At 36.7% G+C, this 22,004-nt stretch overlaps 1 protein-coding gene across 5 annotated transcripts in view; it reads left to right on the plus strand.

The window, feature by feature from the left end:
* The window catches only part of HECTD4 (HECT domain E3 ubiquitin protein ligase 4), a 102,837-nt gene that overhangs the window by 46,616 nt on the left and 34,217 nt on the right, over window positions 1-22,004 (plus strand). For 4 of the 5 annotated variants that reach the window (XM_067539499.1, XM_067539501.1, XM_067539502.1 and 1 more), the window contains 24 exons: window positions 593-791; window positions 2,241-2,360; window positions 3,666-3,770; window positions 4,020-4,183; window positions 4,751-4,984; window positions 5,296-5,488; window positions 5,651-5,755; window positions 6,175-6,263; window positions 6,822-6,997; window positions 8,091-8,226; window positions 8,363-8,504; window positions 8,630-8,796; window positions 9,702-9,848; window positions 10,827-11,011; window positions 11,879-12,032; window positions 13,149-13,429; window positions 13,838-14,027; window positions 15,459-15,540; window positions 16,290-16,492; window positions 16,667-16,802; window positions 17,468-17,650; window positions 17,748-17,918; window positions 18,311-18,480; window positions 18,949-19,064. In XM_067539499.1, the coding sequence (XP_067395600.1) occupies window positions 593-791; window positions 2,241-2,360; window positions 3,666-3,770; window positions 4,020-4,183; window positions 4,751-4,984; window positions 5,296-5,488; window positions 5,651-5,755; window positions 6,175-6,263; window positions 6,822-6,997; window positions 8,091-8,226; window positions 8,363-8,504; window positions 8,630-8,796; window positions 9,702-9,848; window positions 10,827-11,011; window positions 11,879-12,032; window positions 13,149-13,429; window positions 13,838-14,027; window positions 15,459-15,540; window positions 16,290-16,492; window positions 16,667-16,802; window positions 17,468-17,650; window positions 17,748-17,918; window positions 18,311-18,480; window positions 18,949-19,064 (3,848 nt within the window). The remainder of the gene's footprint in view (window positions 1-592; window positions 792-2,240; window positions 2,361-3,665; window positions 3,771-4,019; window positions 4,184-4,750; window positions 4,985-5,295; window positions 5,489-5,650; window positions 5,756-6,174; window positions 6,264-6,821; window positions 6,998-8,090; window positions 8,227-8,362; window positions 8,505-8,629; window positions 8,797-9,701; window positions 9,849-10,826; window positions 11,012-11,878; window positions 12,033-13,148; window positions 13,430-13,837; window positions 14,028-15,458; window positions 15,541-16,289; window positions 16,493-16,666; window positions 16,803-17,467; window positions 17,651-17,747; window positions 17,919-18,310; window positions 18,481-18,948; window positions 19,065-22,004) is intronic. The other variant, XM_067539500.1, reaches the window with a different exon arrangement.

Below are 22,004 nucleotides of genomic sequence, written 5' to 3' on the forward strand. Positions count from 1 at the left end.
GTCACAAATGAAAAGCAGATAATCTCAATTTAAAACCAGTTGTCATGTTCAAGCTTTGGTTAATTTCAAATGTAGTTTTTCCTGTTTGCACTTTTTAAGAACTGGTAGTTTTAAAAGCAATTTTTTGACATATGGGAAATGCAACAACTTCCTTTGCTCTCCAGACTTGCACAGACTTGAATGAAATGTTATGTATATCTTCTTTTGTGATAATCTTGTCTTCTATCAAATATTATCCCAGGAGGAAAATGGATTATGTATTAATAGTCAGAGACGAGAACCAGCTTATAGTATAATACATACTTGTTAGATATTTTTTCTAGGGTTTTCTAGATTTCTAAAATTGTGAAGTATCCAAGTTTACTGGTTACAGGTTGACATGTTTTATTTGTAAAGTGCTTATGTTATTTAAGCTGCCACTGTACCCTCAACACACCTGCTTAAAGTGATTAGATAAATATTTTGTTGGCCATTAATAACTTGAAGAGCGTTATTAGGTTTTTAAAAGCATCTTATGGTGGTGTTTGAATATGTACACAAATAGTTTTGTATTATATCTTCAGTACTACCTTTCATCTTTGTCTGATTTCAGAATGCTAGAAGAGAAAGAGGAGCCAGGATTTCTCACTGGCTTGAAGATCCCAGCTCCCTGGGCTGCTGGGAAAACTGTAGAAACAGTACATCCTGTCAGGGACAACTATAAGTTTAAAGAAACTGTACATATTCCAGGAGCCCGCTGTTTATATCTTAGATTTGATAGCAGATGTTCTTCACAGTATGATTATGATAAGGTAGGCAAAGGCCAGTACAGAAACTTCTTATGTGATTATCATTCATGTTTCTCATTTTCATCTTTGTTGCTACTCATCATCCATGCCACTAGTGATGAGGATGATGTGGGAGGCTTTTACTGACAGTAGCGCTATAACTCACGGTAATTCCACAAGCTCTGATTTGTCCCTAGGATCCTAGAATTTAGAGATGAAAAGAAATTTAGGGTGGTAGGTAGCTGTGGAATAGCTTCTTAGGGGAAGGGTGTCAGTCTCATCTCTCAGCAAGTGTAAAACTAGGTTGGATTATATATTAGAAAATATGCAGTGGGGGGCTATCCTGAAATGGCAGAGAGATGGGACTGGATAATTTAATAGATATTTTCCATCTCTAATTTCTGTGGGGGTAATTTCTATAATGAAGAAAAGGTCAAAGAATATGGGCTAAACATTTACAAAGTACCTTTTTAGAACGTCATGTCCACTGACTGTCACTGTTGTCTAACAGGAAATTTAATTGGTAGATCCTTAAAGATTTAGATTTCTTACAGAACTTTCCTCCTAAGGGGGCCGAATGTGGTGATGGTAGTTCAATAGGAGAAATGTAATAGCCCTCAGAGAAGTTACTTCCCCCACAAACCCAGACCAGCATTCCCTGTTGATATCCATTTCATGACTACTTAGATTATTTCTCTTTATTTTAAAACTTGTTGAGTTCATTTTCCTTTTCCCTGTCACCCATTTTCCCTTATTTCTTTAACTTTAATTGAGCTGTCTCCTTTGTAGATCAGCACAGTTTGTTCAAACTGGGCAGAACTGGAAAGGATAACTCTGATTATAAATGGCTTGTTTACATGGATTAATATGAATGTCTTTTCAATTTCAAGAACATAGCTAATGAAAGAACACCTTATTTTCTGTGTAATCTAAGAGCCACTTACACTGCTTAGTAATTGTTACTATAAATTCTCTAACATTGTAGTTTGAGTCCTCTGATACATAATCTTAGACTTACTTATAGAACTAGGTCTTAATGTTTTTGTCACCAGTGACTTAAGTGCTTTCTAAAAAACTTTGGGCCTCATCATGTTCCCCTGGAAGTCAGTGGCAAACTGTTAACTCCCATTAACTTCAAAAGGAGCAGGATCCAGCCCTTTATTTAGAGAGGCAGCATGTTTTAGTGGGCCTCTGAGAGCTAGGAATCTCCTGATTTCTATTCCCAGTTCTGTCACTGACTGGCTGTGTGGTCTTGGGCAAGTCATTTAGCCCTCTCTGCCTCAGTTTCCCCATCTGTAAAATGGGGATAATAATACTTGCCTACCTACCTCACAAGGCTATTGTGAGGATTTGTTTCTTAATGTTTTGTGAAGCGTTTTGAAGTTGTAAAGCGCTGTGTAAATGCTACGTATTATTATTATTAGACTTTTTGTTTTTCTTTTGCAGTCTAACAGTGTATTTTATGTTTTTAAGTTGGTGATCTATGCTGGTCCTAACACAAACAGTAGGAAGGTTGCTGAGTATGGAGGCAATGCTCTGGGATATGGCAGCCGTAGTGTCTTAGGAACGGGTTGGCCGAAAGACTTAGTGAAGGTACAGTATTACAATCCAACAATATTTCACATAGAAGAGTCCCTTTTTGAAAACTGTATAGAGACTATTTTTAACTTCTTATTTTTGTAGCAGTGGAGCTATAATATTGCAGTGTAAGCTTATCTTTGAGAGCACTTGCTAAGATGGTGTTTATGTCCTTGGGGGAGGAACTCTTATCTCTTGCAACATTGCAACTGCCCATATTTTAGAGGAGCATGGCACTCACTCCGGCAGTAGTAGCATTCCACGATCAGCATCTTGTAGGAGAAGCAGGAAAAAACTGCACTTCCAATCTCAGAGACTTTCAGGACACCACCATTCCCCATGAGTATACATAGTGAAAGTTCCTGCTGACCTTGTGGCTGTGACGATGGTCTCAAGGGCCATAGGGGCGTAGTTTTAGGACAGATCACAAGGCACTAAAAATATTAAATATAACAATTTCTGCTCTCTACCCGTTGGTCTGCTTTTAAAAATTAGTTAATTTGTGTTTTTAGGAAACATAAATTTAACAAGAAATAGAAATCTGAGATTCTCAGAAACCTATAGGAATTCCTGGAGATCTGTCAAGTTTGATGAACTTAGCATGTATTTAGTGTGTCCTTTTTGACTTACATTATATCACTTCCTTTATGTAGTTGTGGTGAAGCATAATCCTGAGTCTTGTCCTACACTAAAATTGGGTACGAACTTCATAAAACGTATGATATTGTCAAAAAAGAAAGCAAGAGGTGGTTGTTCAGTGAGACAGCGGTGCTTTGATTTGCAGCTTGGAAGTTTTAGACTTGGGAACACTCTGGTCCAGTGGCTCCAAATTCCGTTATTTAAGCGAAGATGACATTATTTTGTCAGAAATTACATAGTTTTGTTAGCAGCCCTGCTGTTGACTTAGGTTATTTTCCTAGCTTACTCTACTTGAAGAGCTTGCTTGCCTTCTTGGCCACAGGAAAGGCGCTAGTAATTATTGCCTATGCTCTCAAAAATAAAGAAAATGATTTAGTGGAAATTTGTCTGCCTGGGTTACTTGGCCATTAGACTTGATGAGCTATAGTTGTAGCCATACGGCTACAGACTCTTTTCTTTGCCGCACTTTAGATAGCGAGCTGCAGAACTTAACCAAAGTGTAATCAGAAAAGGGGAAGAGCTTAATTAGCATAATTGGAAATAAAGAGAATTTCTAAAATAAAGCAACTGCCATTATTTTAAAATTAATCCATAAAATAAGCCAGTTTTATAAAAAAAAAAAAAAAAGTCTGTCTGCCTTGTTTTAAGTGTCTTTTTTCCTCCCTCCCTTTAAAATTGAAGGTGGAAGGGGATACAGTCACCTTTTCCTTTGAAATGAGGAGTGGCCGTGAGCACAACACTCCAGACAAAGCTATGTGGGGCTTTGCTTGCACTGTTCGAGCACAGGTATTACCGTATGACCAATATTGTCATATAGGCTCACATTCAGTTCTTATACATTATTCTTATACATTATTCAGTTCTTATACATACTGATTTGTAGTGTTCTATAAGTAAAAAATAAATAAATAAAATTGCCAGAGCTCGTTTTATTGTGACACTATATGATACGCAGGCCATATTTTGAAGTAGATTACTTCAAAGAGGCTCTCAAAGTAAATTGATCATTGTGGTTTATCCCTGTCAATACTGCAGGAGTCTTCAGAAGATGTGTCGGGAGGATTACCATTCCTGGTTGACCTGGCTTTAGGCCTCTCTGTGTTAGCTTGCTCCATGCTGAGGATATTATACAATGGACCAGAAATTACCAAAGACGAGGAAACTTGCCAGGAACTCTTAAGATCTAAACTGTTACAGAGGTAAAAATCTTGGTTTTAATCTGAATTTAATTTAATTTAATTGTATGCAGTGTGGTCATAGCCATGTTGGTCCCAGAATATTAGAGAGACAAGTTGTGTGTGGTGTCCTTACAAATTAATTGATTGCATGTGTTGCCTTTTCTGAACTTGTCTGTTAACCCAGTGCCTTTTGTGTAGTTATAATCCATGAAAGAGACTTTCTTTACACTGTGGGGCTTTGGATTCATGCTTCGTTCCAAACTTGGACATGTGACAATTCACTGCAACCTTGGGGTAAAAGATTTGTCGAAATTTGACTCAGTAACAACTATTTCAGTTTTATGCATTTCAAGAGAGATCCTGATCTCATTCACGTCAGTGGCAAAATTTCCATTGGATTCAGCAGGTGCAGTATTCAGCCTTAGTGGAGCATGAACCTCATACTTTCTTCATGTTCTGAAATAAAGCCATATATACAATATTTTTAGGTAGTGTGTTGCACTATGTCCTTCTCAACATGATGAGTAAGGGCTAGAAAGAAACTAAAGGCTTCTTAATATGTGTAACTGTTTATCTTGATTTTCTCAGATGCCAGTGGCAGGTGGAAGCCAATGGTGTAATATCTCCAGCCCTCACTCCAAGCCCTTCTCCACTGCCTCTTACTATAGACGAGGATCGAGAATTCACATATCCTTCTGATGCCCTAGTGCCTCCTGTTGGACATTACTTTGATCTGCCTAGGATCAGATTGCCTCCAGGAATCATGATAAAACTCAGAGAAATATCTGGACGAGCCCGGCCTCAGTTTAGACCTAGTATAAAGTAAGTAACTGTTTCTTCACCACTATTTTGCTGTTGAATATTTTATTATTATTGATACTGATACACAACGTGCTGTCAAATGCACAAAGTAAACAAACTAAAAAAATATTCTTCAATCCCTGAGTAGTAGTAATTGTAGGATGATATTTGTGACAATAGTATTAGGCATAGAAATATCACATGGAAATAGATGATTCTTCACTTGGTATGTATTTAATAGATTCTAAAGCAAAATTTTTTGAAAACTTGGCTGGTGAACTGTAAATACAAATTGTATCTTTGCTAATCAGCTTGGTTTCCATCTGTAACAGGGAAGTGATTCAGCCAGATGTAATGGAGGAGATGGTGGTTTCATGTGTTATTAAACATTTGAACTTGGTTGATGCACTCCAATCCCTAATAAACTTCCAGTATCAGGAAGAACATGCTGAGGAATATGATTTGCTGTGCAAAATTATGGGAGAGACTTTTAAGAAGCTAAATGCCATGGAAAGACAATTGCAAGTAAGATTGCTAAAGAAATATTTCTTTTATTAGTAACTACTAAGAATATTACTAACATAGAAATGTAAAAAAAATTTCAAAATGCACTTGACCTCTTTTCTCTTAGCTTCAGTAAGATAAATGGATACTTATGTATATTCAGTATTTTTGTATCTTTACTAGAGTGTAGCTGAACTGGAACAGAGATGGCAAAATGAGGTAGATGATGCCATACATGGGAAGCTGGAAAACAATGTTCCCTTCTTTTATGATTATCATTTCAATGAGGTAAGCATTGCATTTATCCAATTGAGTTAAGAGTTTGCTATCTTGTTTTTGCATTTATGGGCTGCAGTATAATTATTCTTTTCTTTCATTTACTGCCAAGTTTTTTAGCATGTAAATTAATTAGTACTAAAATATGCTTTCAAGTGGTCTAATGTGTGTGCTGACAATGGGACTTCATCATAAATGTCAATCACTGTTGCTTTTTGGAGCAGTTATTGTTAGGAATATAAAAAGTAACATATCCCAAAAACATATTATGATTTCCCAATGTCTGTATCTGCATTAAAAAGTTGGCAATTAGATATGAGTGGTGAATATTCTTGGTTTGTAACCATAGTCACTTTTAATGTGTACATACAAAAAAAAAAAATCACATGATCCTACTGAATCAGATACATTTTCATCCTGTTCTTCTCTAGAGCAAAATGAAAGAATTGGAACTTTTATGTTCAATGAAAGAAATTTCCTTTGATGGAAGTGATCTTGAGAATATGGTCCTGTCATTGAGGTTAGTAGTTGGATCTGTTAACTGAGCGTTCTAGGCCCTGATTCAGCAAGGGAAGTATATGCATAACTTTAATCATAAGTGTAGTCCTATTGAGTTAAGTGAGACTACCCCAGGTTTAAAATTATGAATGTGCTTAAGTGTCTTTCCAAATCAGAGCCTACATCTTGTATGAAACTTCTCCATAATCCTTTCCTACCAGTGTGAAACAGAAGCCTTGACTAGATTGTTGTTCTGAAAATAGAATTGAAAGGCCTCTCCAAATTGCTGGTCACTCTACATAAAGAGGTCTGTCTTTTGGAACAGCAAAGTTCATCAAAATTTGAAATGCTGGAGACATAAATACAGTTAACTATTTATGGATGTTGTATAAAGGGAAGGGAAGAAGAGTAACCCTATTGTTTTTTCTGTTTTCTACTTGAATGTTTCTCATATTCTCAAAAAAAATAATTCAAGAGATTACAAAATGGACATCTTTAAAATTTTGCCACTTAAGATATGTTATATCAGACAGCATAAAGAACAACTAAGTTTACATGGGTTTTTCGTTCACCATTTTAGGGAGAAATTTTTTCAAGAAGTCAATTCTCTGATTCAGAAGCCCTCGCATCCACTGTCTAAAACAAAAACATTAGTAAAGAGCTTGATGAATAGAGCAGAGCTACTATTGCATGTTACTATCGCAGCACAAGCTGGTATCACGAGAAGTATATCCGGTACCCCTGCTGAGACACCAGGTACCAATTTACAGTGTATCTGATTATTAGACCTGTGTATTTGCTATGAATGTAAATGACACCTGTAATTAATCTGCTGAAATGCCTCCTTAAAGTGCCATTTCCCTACCTATTATTTCTTTTCCATTGGCAAGCATTACATTTGATTTTAGGGGTATTAAACTAACATGGCTCTGTTTACTATTTGTGTGCCAGTATCATCATGTTACCTGCATAGCTCTGTGAATAGAGTTGATTAGCTCATTTCAAAACCAATAAGGGGGAATTTGCAACATTAATAATAATTATGTTGCAAACATAAGCTGTTAGAATTTTAAAAGACTAAGTTATATAGCTTAATTTTTAAAATAAAATAATTAATCTTTTGATTACTATTATCTTGTATACCTCAGTTAGATCTCCTTTGATTCCTCTCCTTTCCAAATAATAAATAATTCCATCTTCTGCAGTCTCACCTTATAAGTAAATATTTCATTATAAGACTATTATTAGATGGTGTAAAGAGAGAGGATTAAGAAGGCTGATAGCCCAGCTTACAATAACCTTTTATCTCAGAGGTGCCTTAATATAGAAACTTGCTGTAAAAATGAAATGCAGTAACTTTACGGATTACACGTTAATTAGATGGCCTTGAAATGTTACGATAAACATGGATGGAAGACAACTTCTAAGGGAAGTGACCTGGTATTAATTAACATTTCTGGGTCTGTAGAAACTATTTGTTCTTTTTCCATCCAAAATTTATTAGATAAACTCTGAATTGCTGATGTAAAATAAAAGAGAAATTACATATTTTCCACTTCCCTTGCTTTAAAGATGAATAAATGAAACTGCAGTCTCCTAAAATATAAACACTACATACAGTAATAATAAAACACATAATCCAATACCAGGTACCTTGAAATAAGACTTAAAAATGTATGAGGTTGCCAGTAGGAAAGCCATTTCAATGGAATTGCAGATTCTCACATGGTGTTAGGGAAAATGCATTTGGTGTTTTGTGTAGGTTATAGTTTTGTTTTAATTTGTTTCCTAATTTGTTTACAAATTGCAAGACCAGGAGTGACAGGATTTTTGTTTTATAACATTGTAGCTTGTAAATCAGCGTCTGAAACAAAAGTGATATCTCATGCTGTCCGTCAGCCTGTCTTCCTTCGTAGCATGTCAGCACCGTCTGACCTAGAAATGATTGGAAATGAAGATTTGGAGTTCACTAGATCAAGTCAGAGGTATGCAGATGCTAGTCCACTGAATTGCTACATGAAACACCTAAAAGTATATTAACAATGTACCATGTTTTTAGAAGAAAAGTTTTCAATGATCAGCCCATTCTTAAGTTCTCTAATAAGTGCTGTTTTCCCATAGGCGGCGCCATGTTACTAGTCATAGAAGTAGTTCTTTTACTCTTCTTCAATCTTTGACCATCGAAGATAGCAGAGATAAACCTACATACAGTGTCTTGTTAGGGCAGCTGTTTGCTTTCATTGGGACAAATCCTGACCAAGCGGTATGTCATGTTAAACATGCTAAAGCATTATATACTCAAACACAAATGTAATGTCAGTTTTTAATCTAAATTGAAAGGTACAGATATAGGGTTCATGTAGTAAAACATAGACGTTTCTTTATTAGGTATCTAGTAGCAATTTTCTGTTAGCTGCTCAGACCCGATGGCGTCGTGGGAACACAAGGAAACAGGCATTAGTGCATATGAGAGAGCTCCTGACAGCAGCTGTTCGGGTTGGTGGTGTTACACATCTTGTGGGCCCAGTGACCATGGTACTTCAAGGAGGACCAAGGTAAATTGTTCCTCAGAACTTGTTAAACTTTTGGTGCTGGTGTTCTCACACTTTATATTATGATCAGTCCTCTTGTTGTGAGGCATCTTGGAATTCCTTTTAATATTTCCCACCATGCTTCACAAGAATTGCTAGGTCCAATAGCTGGTCAGAAGGTACAAGTATCACAAAGTCGCATGAGATGCTGCTATTTGAGGACTAGCTGCAAGTGATTTTAGCAAATTCACCTCAATGGATGACTAAAGACTGGGAAAGAAACAGGAATTGTAACCCTGCCCTCAAGATACCTGCTGCTGCCTCCCAGCCACTTCTGGACAATGACTTCTTAGTTGAGAATTTGGATTTGGTTTGTATTATGTGGTTGCTGCCTGGTAACTGTGCACAGGGTTAGGGAAGTGAAATGTTCAGATGTTCTGGTTCTTAACAATTGTGTAATGCATATTTAACTAATGGCAAGAGCATTAGAGAACACCAGAGAGATTCTCTTAGGTTTGTGATTTAAATCTAAACACACACACAAACTAAAATGAGATCTGAAAGAGTGGATTTTATGGTATGTGGTAACAAAATTGGATTTAAGCTCTTTTATAAAACCATTTTTATGTAACTGCAGAAATAAATTGCAGTATTTTCTTGTGTGTCTGGAATCCGTTTCTCAGTTGGCAATGTAGGCAGAATTCTGATTTAACTCAGTATTTTGCATGCATTTTGAGTAGCAGAACAAGTATGCCGTATTTTGTAGCATTAAGAATTTCTTACATTTTATGTAATTCCAATATAGAATTTTGTCTGTAAATCTTCCATTAATTCTTTCAAGTTGTGGTGACTTCCTGTAGCTATGTTTGGAAGCTTTTAATTTTGCTTGGCGCAGAAAGACATGATTTCAAATATATAACTTCCAACAGAATTGAAGAACTCACTTGCGGCGGGATGGTGGAACAAGTCCAAGAAGCCTTTGGAGAGACCATGACCTCGGTGGTTTCACTGTGTGCTCGTTACCCGATTGCTTGTGCAAATAGCATTGGCCTTTTGTGCACTATACCATATACAAGGTAGGAAAGTCTTTGCTTCAAGAAGAGGAAGAGAGAAAAGAATGGTTAGTTTCTTTTGATACAATTGTGCCATATGGTTAAGTGTTGCTTCAAAGGGAAATATTATTATGTAGAGTAGAATGTACTTTGGTTTTTTTTCAGTCCCCTCACAGGCTGAACTCAGTAAGTGGCATTTTAGAAAGTCCAAGCATCTTGGATCAACTCTGAGATATGTATGCAATTCATGGATGTCAGCACAAGCTGTATGTGTGTCTGAGGGTGGATTAAGAACCACTTAATTTTATTACATGATTGTCACACAGACACCCATTTTTGGTATGATAATTCCCACTTCCCTATGCTGATGAAGTTTTCCCTGGATTTAAAATTGGCCTCTCCTATCTCCTGGCAGTGTATTCTGGCAGAACAAGTGCAGATTTGGGAGAGCCTGAGTCCTGGCTCTCACTGATTTTTTCTGTAGCCATGGGCAAGACACTTCTGCTTCTCAGTTTACCTAAAGTAAGCATGGTACCTACCCAACTATATCTTGGGATGTTGGGATTAGTGAACATTGTGAGAGCATTTTGAACATATAAAGTTCTGTATAAATGTAAAATACTACTGTTTTTATAGTCAGGCATGAAATAAAGATGGTTAATATGTCTTCTGTTTTTAGCAGGTGGCATAACTTGAAACGATGCTCTGTAGATTGCATATAGATTTAATAACCCTTTATATAGCACATAAATCTCTATTAAGAACAGCTTGGCATCACGATCATGACATTCAGGGATAATACTGGATGATAAACTTGGAAAATATCCTATTACATTTTGTTCCCTCTAAGGATAAAGTAAGGGAGGAAAAACTGAATTGTCAAATTCTACAATGATAAATAAATAAGTACATATGCTGAGAAATGTGGTATTGACGTGTGTGTATAGAAAATGGTTGAAAAATTACTGCAGTACAACCTTAATTCTTTGTTCTTCTGAACAGGAGTGAAGAGAAGTGCTTGGTACGCAGTGGCCTGGTGCAGCTTATGGACAGGCTCTGTAGTTTAAGCAGCCAGACAGAATCCAGCTCAAACGAAAAGCAGACTAAAAAACAGAAGGTGGCCACTATGGCTTGGGCTGCTTTCCAGGTTCTAGCCAATCGCTGTGTTGAATGGGAAAAAGAAGAGGGTAGGATCACTGTTGATATTGCATATTATGTATTTTAAAATCTCTGCTAGACACTCCGTTAGTGCATGAGAGGAAACCGAATATGTTTTTTTAATCTTGCATTGACCAGCCACTGGCATTTTGGAATAATTATTTTAATTAAATATAAAATATTTTATTACATATATTAAAGGTTATGAAGTGCTTTGAGATCTGCTGATGAAAAGTGCTATTTAAGAGTTAGGTTGTATTCTTTATTATTTAGAAACACTGTTGAGATGAAATTTTAAAATGGGTGGGAGGAGCAGTGCTTTTAAATGAATCAAGGGAAGGTTTTCATTCCAGACCTGTTTAAGGAGGGGAGAGGCTTGGTGGCTTAGTATCAGGTTAATCAAGAGTAAATGCAGTGGCTCAAATTCTTCCTTGGTGTAACGTCAATGAAATAATTTTGTCATTTCAGTATTTTTTTTTTTTTTTTAATCCCACGGTCTGTTTGTGAACCTTAAAAAGTTCTGTTGACTCTTGTATTCCTCTATTTATAGAAAACCAGCGCATATGTTTAAATACCAATCTGAAATGTTTGGAGCCTTGGTTTTCTCTAAATTGTGTCCTTTTTATGTGAAATGAGCAAAGTTACTTTGGTGGGAAACTTGTCCACTTAAATGTCATCCACATAAATACAGTGTAGTTGAACATATTAGTTTATCATAAGACTGAATGTCCATTTGCTAGCTAGAAACTAGATGTTCTTGCAAGTTTGACTTTAACTCAGAGTGATTTTTGGTAAGCAATTGCTCTGCTGTAATGAATGCTTCTAGGCTTATTCAACATATTAATTTTTTGTCATGTATACATTTACAATTGTGCATTTTTGCATTACCTTTGAAGGTGGTTCAACAGAGGCTGTTCATTCTGGTCTGGCTCGTCAGGTCTCCAGCCTTCTTACCAATCACCTTGCACGAGCGACAGAATGTTGTGGTAATCAGGCAGCTGGAAATGATGCACTGCAAGATGTACTTAGCCTTCTTAATGACCTGTCAAGGTACTGGAAGAATTTTGACAAAGTGATTTTTTTTTTCTGGATTACTCTCCAGTGTGTTGGAAAGCGTTTAATTTTCCCTAATGGAAATAGTAAAGATAATGACATCTCATTCAGTACCATTCCAAAAGCTTGAGGCTATTCTGAAATATGGTCTGCATCATAAACAAAATCTTAATATTCATCCCTTGGTTTCAGCAGGTGTGGGTGTGCAGACTTTCAGTAGTACTTTCTGAAATTGAAATCTATACTGTGCATGCCAGTGTCAAGTGACTTGTTTGACAACATTAATTAACTTAGTTTTGTCACAGGCTTGCATATTTTTAATATATATGCTGTAACTGAGTAATAGGTTGTTCTTTAATAATGAAACCTTTCAATATAATGCTATTGTAAATCTGACCCTGCTGTCCTTGGTATAGTTTTTATTAATCTCAAGAGGAGTGGTACACTGGGAACAACTGCAAGAATGTATGTGAAGACTGCAGTCTCAGATGCTGTTTTTTGGCATTTTACTGCATGTGGAAAAGTGACACACAGCTGCAGTAATACAACAGTTAAAGAATTCTTTGTGTGTTTGTTCAGGGCTGTTCAGTACATACTGAAATAATACAGTATTTACATGTTATAAGGGAGGTCAGTGGAACTGAATATCAGTCTTCACTGTTGTTCTTTTGTTTATAAGCTTTGATGCCTAGGGAAGCTTTCTTGGATTTTTTGAGCTGGAGGATTAAAAGGCCTAAATAATAGCATTTAAACTGCTTTGCTGTAAAATTTGTCATAAAATCTCAAATAATGGAACTATCTTCAAGAGCTGTTTTATGAGGGATTATATGAGAAACAAAGAGGCAATTTTACAGGAGTTGTATAACAGGCTCAAGACACCAAAGATAAATAATGGGGTGTCATTCATCTTGCATTTTAAATTGATTTCATCTTGACTCTGATGGACCATTTTATATGTTTAATTTTTAAGTAAGGGCTTTAATAATATAATCATGTCTCACCATAAAGATCCTTTTACCAGTGGCAGTTGTCTTCTAATTTGTATTTGATTTCAAGTGTATGATTTAACTCTCTTGTTTTGCAGTCAGAGATGACTATGCTCTTTTATCTCAGGAGTCACATAGGTAAAGCTATCCTGAGCCAGCCAGCCTGTGTGTCCAAACTTCTCTCACTGCTTTTGGACCAACGCCCTTCTCCAAAACTCGTCCTTATAATCCTCCAGCTGTGTCGTGCCGCACTTCCTCTCATGAGTGTAGAAGACTGTGAAAATGTTGAACTACCCCCCTGGAGTTACTCTGTGCCTTCCCTGAACAGCGAGCAGGATGACCCCAGTGACCCAGCCTCCAAGATTGCATCTCTACTGTTAGCAAAATTGGCAGATTACGTGGTGCCAGGTGCTAGCACTTTCTCGTGTCTAAGTGTTTGTTCTTATTATTTGTCATAAGTGTCACACTAACTTGAGGAAATAATGCATGATTGTGCAAGAGGCATGTGTTGACAAAAGGCACAATTAGAATAAATGTGTATTAAATGCTAATGTTCAGCAGATTAACTTGTGAAAAACTTAACAGCAGGATAAGTTCAACATCTAATATTAGGCATGTTTCTATAACTGTCTTGCATTCTGACTCTTCAGTGTAGTTCAGTTTTCTGAATACGGTGCTTATTGTGGACACAAGAAAGAAAGCTCAGATAAATCTAAAGGCAATGTTTTTATAGCCAGGAAAGTTTGTTAAGGAAGCTGACTTCAAAACAGTCATTTCAAGTATCTGACAGTTGTGCTTTTTCCTTTCTGCTTGAAGGATGTCAAACAGTTCTGTCTCCAACTGCTTCTGAACCAGATACCACTTTGGCAAAAACCAGTCCAAAAAATTCCATGAAAGGAGACAAAGATCCTGGAGAAGAGAGTGAGGCAGTGGATGGTAAACTTTCTATTTTTATTCACAAACGGGAAGATCAGTCATCCCATGAAGTCCTTCAGCCCTTACTGAGGTAACTTTAACTCAGTGGATTAGAATTAACGAAGCAAATTGGGGATCTCCATCTTTATTTATATACAATGCCAGAACTGTGGCTTGTAGGAAGATTTTGTGCTGGAGATGATCATAAGTGAGCAAAGCAAAATGCTTCAAATTCTGTTTTCTGTTGCTGCTTGTAAATAGTGGAATTTTTATTCAAAAGAGTTTTGGTGATGTACAGTTTACAGTTACATAAACAGAAATGCACACGGCTACCTTGAAAGTTAAACCTCAGTTCCCCAAACTTGGCCCAGATACCATCAACTCAGAAAAATCAAACTTCCATTAGTACTTCATTATAGAGCAGAGGGAGAAAAATCTTTTCTTTTTGCCCATTTCTTTTTGTCCATTTGACAGCACTTGAAGTCAGGTTCGCTGCTTTGTTGAAGGTAAAATGCACATCACGTCTAATTCACTAATGTAATGACCTCATCTGTGCACTAATTTAGGGGAAGCTTATGTTCATATTCTTCCCCAGGACCTGCAAGAGTGTGTGACGACAGCAGCAAAGCTGAAACTTCAGAGGCAGATATGCAAAGAGGGAGGGAGGTGGTAGAGGAGTCACAGCCTGTTTTGGGAGTGTTGCTCTTTGACCTGCTCAGAAGCCACAGCAGCGGAGCAGAAAAACCCTTTCAAAGTTGTTTTTAAAAGAATTAAATACAGGACCACCTACTTGGTCAGAAAATTCAAAGGTCCTCCCGTTAGTCCCACAACACGAAGTGATATTACAAATAGTAGAATCACCAGAAGAAAAATTGTTTTAAGTGTCATTTTCATTAAGGCCCTCCAGTAGGATAATTCATCTGCCTTTAGAGCTGCTGAAGTGGTCTTAGTATTCAGTCATACCAGTTCAGACTTTGATCTCTGTATATCTCACAAAAGACCCCTTCAAAATAAAACTGAGATGCTGGAAGAAGTGAGGTTGGCAGGTTATTACATGACACCCCTTGCTCTGAGCCACCGCCTCGATATGATGCTGAAAGGCATTGTTAAACCATTCCTGTCAACAGCTCTATCTTTCAGATGAAATGTAAAACCAAGATTCTTCGCCATCCATGGCCACTAAAAGAATTCATTATATTTTTTTGTAAAAATAGGAGTATTAACTGCAGGAGCTTTGCCAAATTCCAGTGTGAATAACTACATTATACATAATTAAATTCCTCCTGCAGTTTCCATACATTGGTAATCTTCCTATCTTGTGTCCTCAACTCTCTATAATTGCTGTGGTGGTAAGCAGTTCCACTGGAGAAAGTTCTTTTCACTACAGAACTGGTTGAGTTATTCATGTAAATAAAGGTTTTTAAGTGCTTTGAGATCCTTTGGAATGAAAGAGAAATATAGGCTATTTAGTTCACAAATCTTACATAGTAAAGCCACATTTAATATTATTTGTTCTTTGTAGTAGTTCAGAAGGTCGACCATTTCGACTTGGCACTGGAGCTAACATGGAGAAAGTTGTGAAGATGGATCGGGACATGACTAAAGTAAGGAAGTAATAAAGATAATTATTTAACATCTTAGAAATCATTAGACAGTCAACATTCTCACTACCCCAGTGTTCTTAAGCCTTCTGTTAATGAACCAGACAACTAAATTTAATCCTCTTCAAACAGATAAATTATTGGCAAATTGATATTTATATTAAACAAGTGAAATTCAAGAAAACTTGTTCAGAAACTTAGCATTATAAAGACGTTATTGACAAGCATGTAAATCCTTGGAAAATAGGTGTTATGTGTTACTGCAAAAATATTTCCAGTGATGTTTTCTCAAACACATTTGGTTCATTTTTTTGTGTTCTTTCACAAGCATTTAAGGAGACTGAGTTGTACTGGGATGAAGAATCATAAAAAGTAAATTTCAAAGTTCATGTTAGAATATTTATGGAAATTTGGATTTAAATTCATACTCATTAGTATTTGTGTCAGAAGTACTCATGCATTCTTCAATCAAAGAACAGAAACAACACCATGTGACTATCTAATTTACTAAACTAAGTATTGAATCCACTCATTGATCAATTCATAGATTAAAAAAATTGAAATCAAATAAACAAACCGTCCAATGTGAATAATGAATAGTTTGAGGAAATGTTGCTGTCTTTGTGGTTATACCACAACTGAAAAGAATTCCAGATTTGTCAGCTAAATTATGCCCTTAGCTTTGTCTACTTGGGTTATGATCAGAGCGAATTAAATAATCACTTTGAGTATCTTCAGCATTTCTTTTTCAGAGTGGCTGCTGTGAGGTTATTACAGAAGAGGCTGCTGCAGCTCTTCGGAAGGCAACCAAGTGGGCACAATCTGGCCTAATTGTCAGTGTCGGGCCACCTATTGAAACTATCAATCCTGAAACCACTAGCGGGCTGTCAACTGGTGACAAAAAGAAAACCGCTCAAACCTCCATTTGCAGGGAGAGGAATTCTGAACTTGCCAGGTAGAAACTCATTGTGGAGTCTTCAAAACAACATGAATGTCTTTGTTGGTAGGAATGTAAAGAGTAACTTAGTGCCTAATCTTCCATCACTTGTGCTGGGCAGTGGTAACATTGAAGCATCTCTCTCTATCCTGTTTTGAATTATTGGGCAAGTGACATTTTTCTTCCATACAGAACAGATCCTGTGCGCCCATTTATCAGTGGTCATGTAGCAAACAGTATGGCAGCAGAGGTGATTGCTCTGCTTCATAGCTTATTGATGGCACCAGAATCAAATGCAGCTCAAATATGGACAACAACAGCTGAAAAAGTAAGCAAAGGAGGATTAAATATCTAGATGTATAATGCACAGTATATTCAAATATATCCTGTGCAAGATAACTTTTAACTTTTGGCATTCTTAATCCAGTTCCTTCCTCTCCTGTTTCCTTATTTAAAATATATTTTTAAATTGTCACTATCCAGTTAGATACTATCTGTCCTAATAGCCCATCTTGGGCCCCTCTGCCATTTCAGAGAATGTGAGTGGAGGCTTTGGGAGGAGAATTTGTCAAAACAGATCTGGAAACAAGGAATTGACTGCTGATTATTGGCAGTGTTAAATTGTTTATACTTCATAAGACTGTTTATTCAGGCAGTCATCCTGCCTTGACAGACCAGTCCTCTCTCACCCAGACTCCTAAGGGGCCAAAATAGTGGCTGGAGGAAAAAGTCTTTGCTTCCAGATCCCTTAGCATATAGTCTGCTCAGCTATGCGCTGGAGAGAGGATTCTGGCCAGAATGCATGACACATCACTGTACTTCTAACAGTTATTTGGGAATGAGCAATTGACTCTGGGTTTGTTAGTCACTGATCAACGATCTTATTTTAAAGTACTTCTTGAAAATTAAAATAATTCCTCTGGTGTATTTTTAAAAAACCCAGCTGGGCCCTCCAGTGACCACACTTTCCTGACCACTGCTTTGAATATTTAGGTTCTGTCTCAAGCTCTGATGTACATTCCACAACTTGGGAAATATGCAGAGAGTATCTTGGAGAATGGGAGCAGCAGTGGCAGAAAACTTGCTAAACTTCAAAGAATTGCTCGACAGGCCGTAGCTGCGCTATGTGCTCTTGGTGGCTTTAAAGAGACAATTAAAATAGGTTCTGAAGTGCAGGTAAGTAACTTCTTTTACCTTGTATATGTCAAATGAGAGGTGATGCTTTGGATCACTTTACCATTTTTAAGTTGTACTTCCTTGTTCATTTTTGTAGGTTTTGGGTAGAGGAATAGCAGGAAGCATTGGAGTGGTGTCTTCTATTAATGAACAGGAAGGTATAGCAACTGTCAAATTTCCACCTACCAGTGTAGACTGTAGAAAGACCTCACAAGCATCAGACACATTAACTATTCCATTATCTAGGCTCTGTGTTCCAAGATCCGAGGTAAGGTCATTTTAAAATCCAACATTAAGTGTAATAATAATGAATTGTAATTATAGTGATTTTAACAACAAAACACAACCTGCAGCATGTAAAAGGCCTGATTCATGTTTGGTTAAAGATGACTTGTGAAGTTTACATCATTGTTTTAAACATTTCATAACAATGTTTATATGTAAGTTCTCATCCAAGTAACATAATATTCATCCTTCAGCACTTAAGGATGTTCCATAGCACACTGTGTTACCTTTCTTTTTTGGCTTGTGATTTTTATCTGGTGCTGTTTTTGTGATAGTACAAAATGAGAATTAACTCCAGGTGATGAAACGCCCTCATTTCTTAGAAACTAACTACTTGAATTTAACTTTTTACCGTGCCCCCACCACCACCATCAGGCATTGCCTCTTCATAAACTGTCCATTACTGAGAAGGTAGTACAGGCAGTCCAGTCCATGTTGCTTCCTCAGGAGGGAAGTCTATCTATTCATACCTCACTTCCTGCAACAGGAGATGGCTCAACTCCAGTAATGGCAGTGGTCCGGCTCCTTGGAGAAATAAGAACCAGGTGAGTTGTTGTTCATTATTTATATAGGGCTCTAAGTGTACCAGGTGCTGTACAAAATGTAAATGTTCCAGCCAGTGAGGTCAGCTTGAGGCTTGTTTTTTCTATGTAAATATTGGTCTCTTACTACATGGAACCATGCATCTTTAATAAAGAATCATACTAGTTTCCGAAAGGAAATAAAGTTAATTGGCTTTATGTGACAATGGCACTTCACTGCTAATTAGAAGCCCAAAGCCAGGAGTGGATTTGACAACCCATTGAGCTGGGTGTTTTATTAACATGAAGTTGGTCATGCCATTTCTGCAGCAGTCCCACTGAACAGCTAAACAAACAGGCAAAGAAGTAGACAAGAATGCACATTTTGTTGAGGCTAGTCCTGAAATTATTTTCATAAGTATTGACATCAAGTTCACCACGTAATGTACATTTTATAATGTTTTAAATGTATATATATTTTTATATATTAAGAGCATGCCTGGTGATGGCCCAGCTATTAGAAGACAGCTTATTTTGTGAAGAATTCATACAACAATGTCCAGCTGCTGTAGAAGTTCTTAACCTGGTGGCACAAGAGTGTAGCCCTGGTATGTATTTAACATGTTTGTATAGTTTTACTGGTGTACTTTGTCAATGCAGTGATATAATAGATAAGTGGGATTAATTTTAACTTTATATCCCAAATAAAAGTGAACTGTTTAAATGCTAAGGAACTGTTTAAATTCTAATGGAAGGCAGTGTTAATAGCACTTAGCATTGAAATACAATGTGGCTATTACAGTTGCAGAGGTCTAAATACATTTATGGTGGCTAATAGTCAGCTTGACTTTTTCAAATTAGGCTTTAGGTCTAAAGGCAATGGATTTACATGTAGTCTCTGAATATGGCTGCTGAGTTTTTCCCCTCATAATACTCTGGTCTCATGGCTGGTTCACTGGTTTTGTGTCTTGTTTCTGATAAAGAATATCAGAATCTTCCCTGGAAGCCTCTCTTGTATTGACACATACATCAGGGTGCAGGCAGGTTTTAGTCAATAGCAAAGTCAAGCCTGAATGAAATTGCAGGTAACTTCCTCAAATGTCTGAGAAGTAATCATTTTATCAGTATGCTGTAGTGGTGATTTATTTATAAGATGTGGTATTCACATGAATGTACCCATCGTTTCAATGTACAATCTGAGAGGAATGGAAGTCTCTAAATCTTTCATGTTTTTTGAAAATTTCTCCATAGTTTTTATATGAGTGTAAGCTGCTATTTTACCTTCATTATTCTCTTTTATTCATTCTTAAGTGCATCAGTGCTCTTTTTGTCTATTTTAAAGACTACTTTTATTTTCTTTCCTTATTTTTAACTCCCTGTCTCCTCCCCTGTTTGAGTGGGCACTTGGATTCAGCAGAAGTTCTAGGTCGAGGACATGTTATAGGATTCAGCCAGAGCTTCTAAATGAAGGAAAAGAACGGAAGAAAAGGAAGCTGTTAGGCTTTAGAACCAAATGGAATTCTGCTAGGCCTCCGTTATAAAATTAGGAGTGCCTAACTTATTCCCATGCCATAAATTGTTAACTTCATGCTTATGCTGGGTTGTAAATTTGCCGGCTCTACAGCTTATCAGTTCAAAACTAGCTTCCAGTAGATCTTTATTTACTTATCAGTATAAATATTTGCTGGCCAGATACTACAAGTTAAATAAAAGCAAAGCCAAAGTTTATGTAAATGGGGCTTTTTTTTAAATTTGTCTTTGTTCTTCAACTCCTGATTGTTGGTAACTGTGAAATAACCTGCAATAAGTGACATCATTATGTTTTATGTTTTTTATGAGATATCGACTCCTGACATAATTTTAGTTGCAGGGGGCAGACTAGGCTGATTTGGTGGTGTAAATTCACAAATATTTTTTAAATGGTACTGTGAATCTGATCATCTTTTTTAAACATTGAAATGTCTTACTGAAACTTCAGGGAGATTATCAGTCATCTCTGCTATTGATTTCTGCCTTTCTCTGTTTTGTAGAAACAACGAGAGTTCTGTTAACAAATTTAATTTCAGAAGGCATAAGCAATTTGCAATTGCTTTGATCACCCATTCTCACCTCCTACTCAATGGTTGTCATTAGACCTCAAGTACGCGGCTTTTATCTCTATGCACTTGTATATGTATATGATGCCTCCTATATGTTACCCATTTGCTGTATCATTTCTACCTACTGCGTCTGAGGAAGTGAGCTGAGGCTCATGAAAGCTTATGCCTGCTGAAATTAAATTTGTTAGTCTTTAAAGTGCCACAGAACTCTCGTTGTTTTTGCTGTATACAGACTAACACGGCTACCCCTCTGGAACTCTTCTGTTTTGTAGGTCTTTCTCTCCCCCACTATAGTTTTATCAGTAATGTAAAAAATATTCAGCATTCAGGTTACTCCACTGCTGTCTTTGGAACTTTTTATTTTTACAAGTTATATTTATTGGAAAGCTTAAAAATAGATAAGCTTCTTGAATCTCAAGCATATAAAACTAACAAATAGAGTATCAGTGTATGAAATATGTCTCTGTTTCTAGCAAAAATGGTGAAAACAGTAGGTTAGATTTTTTTACATGGATTTTGATATTTATATTCTTTCACTTAAAAATATATTGACTTTGTAGAACTGCATTATGAAACATGATACTGTTCCCAATAGTGAATATGACTCTGTGTGGTTAGTTTAAATAAAATACAAAAGAAATCTTCCTGCGTGACAAAATTTGTCTTTTCTCCTTAAGGTTTCCCTTCCCCATGTCACTCACATACATAGTACCACTACTTCCCAAAATGGATGTTATACTGAGAGAGAGTGTTTTCATTGGCTTCTAATGTTACAAATCTCAGTGTAATCAGAAATTAAGTTTAAACCTTTGAATCAATTACAGGTGATTTGAGTAGCGTAGCTTCTTTAACCAGTGTTTTTAACCCAGACTTTATATCTGTATATGGACTAGTGAAAGCATGTTGACTTATGTATCAGACAAACATACAGATAAAATAGCAATAGTTAACAGTCAAGAGAAATTGTTACCCCTTCAGCTTTTCTTACTCCTTTCAGTTTTTAAAAGGAATATTATGTAAGTTTTAAACGTAGGATTTAGTGTTCCAGGTGCTAATTTAAATGTCAGTTTTAGTGTTTCCTTTATTTGTAGTCACTTGAACATTTAGCAGAGCTTGTCTTCAAATGTAGTGTTTTCCTTGATCAGCAATTCCCTGGCTCCCAGAGTTACATCTGTGCACAGTATAGTACCTTGAGGGAAATGTTAGCGAGGCCCTGAAGAGATTGAGCACCATCTGCATTCATCTTCTAGGGGAAACGTGCACTTCATGCCAGTTTTGTTCTTTCAGTGTCAGCTCAACTAGAGATGAAATATTTTAATAGTGGAGAAGGTTTATCTAGTCTCATTCAGACAAAGCTCTATGACCTAAACTTTTATATAACTAGTGTTCTGGGATGTCTCGGTTTTTGGACATCCCAACTTGATACTTAACGAGGCTTGATTTTTTCAG

This window comes from Emydura macquarii, unplaced genomic scaffold, assembly GCF_026122565.2.
Source record: "Emydura macquarii macquarii isolate MOO-44397 ecotype Brisbane River unplaced genomic scaffold, CSIRO-AGI_Emac_v2 contig_554, whole genome shotgun sequence".
NCBI classification, from domain to species: domain Eukaryota; kingdom Metazoa; phylum Chordata; order Testudines; family Chelidae; genus Emydura; species Emydura macquarii.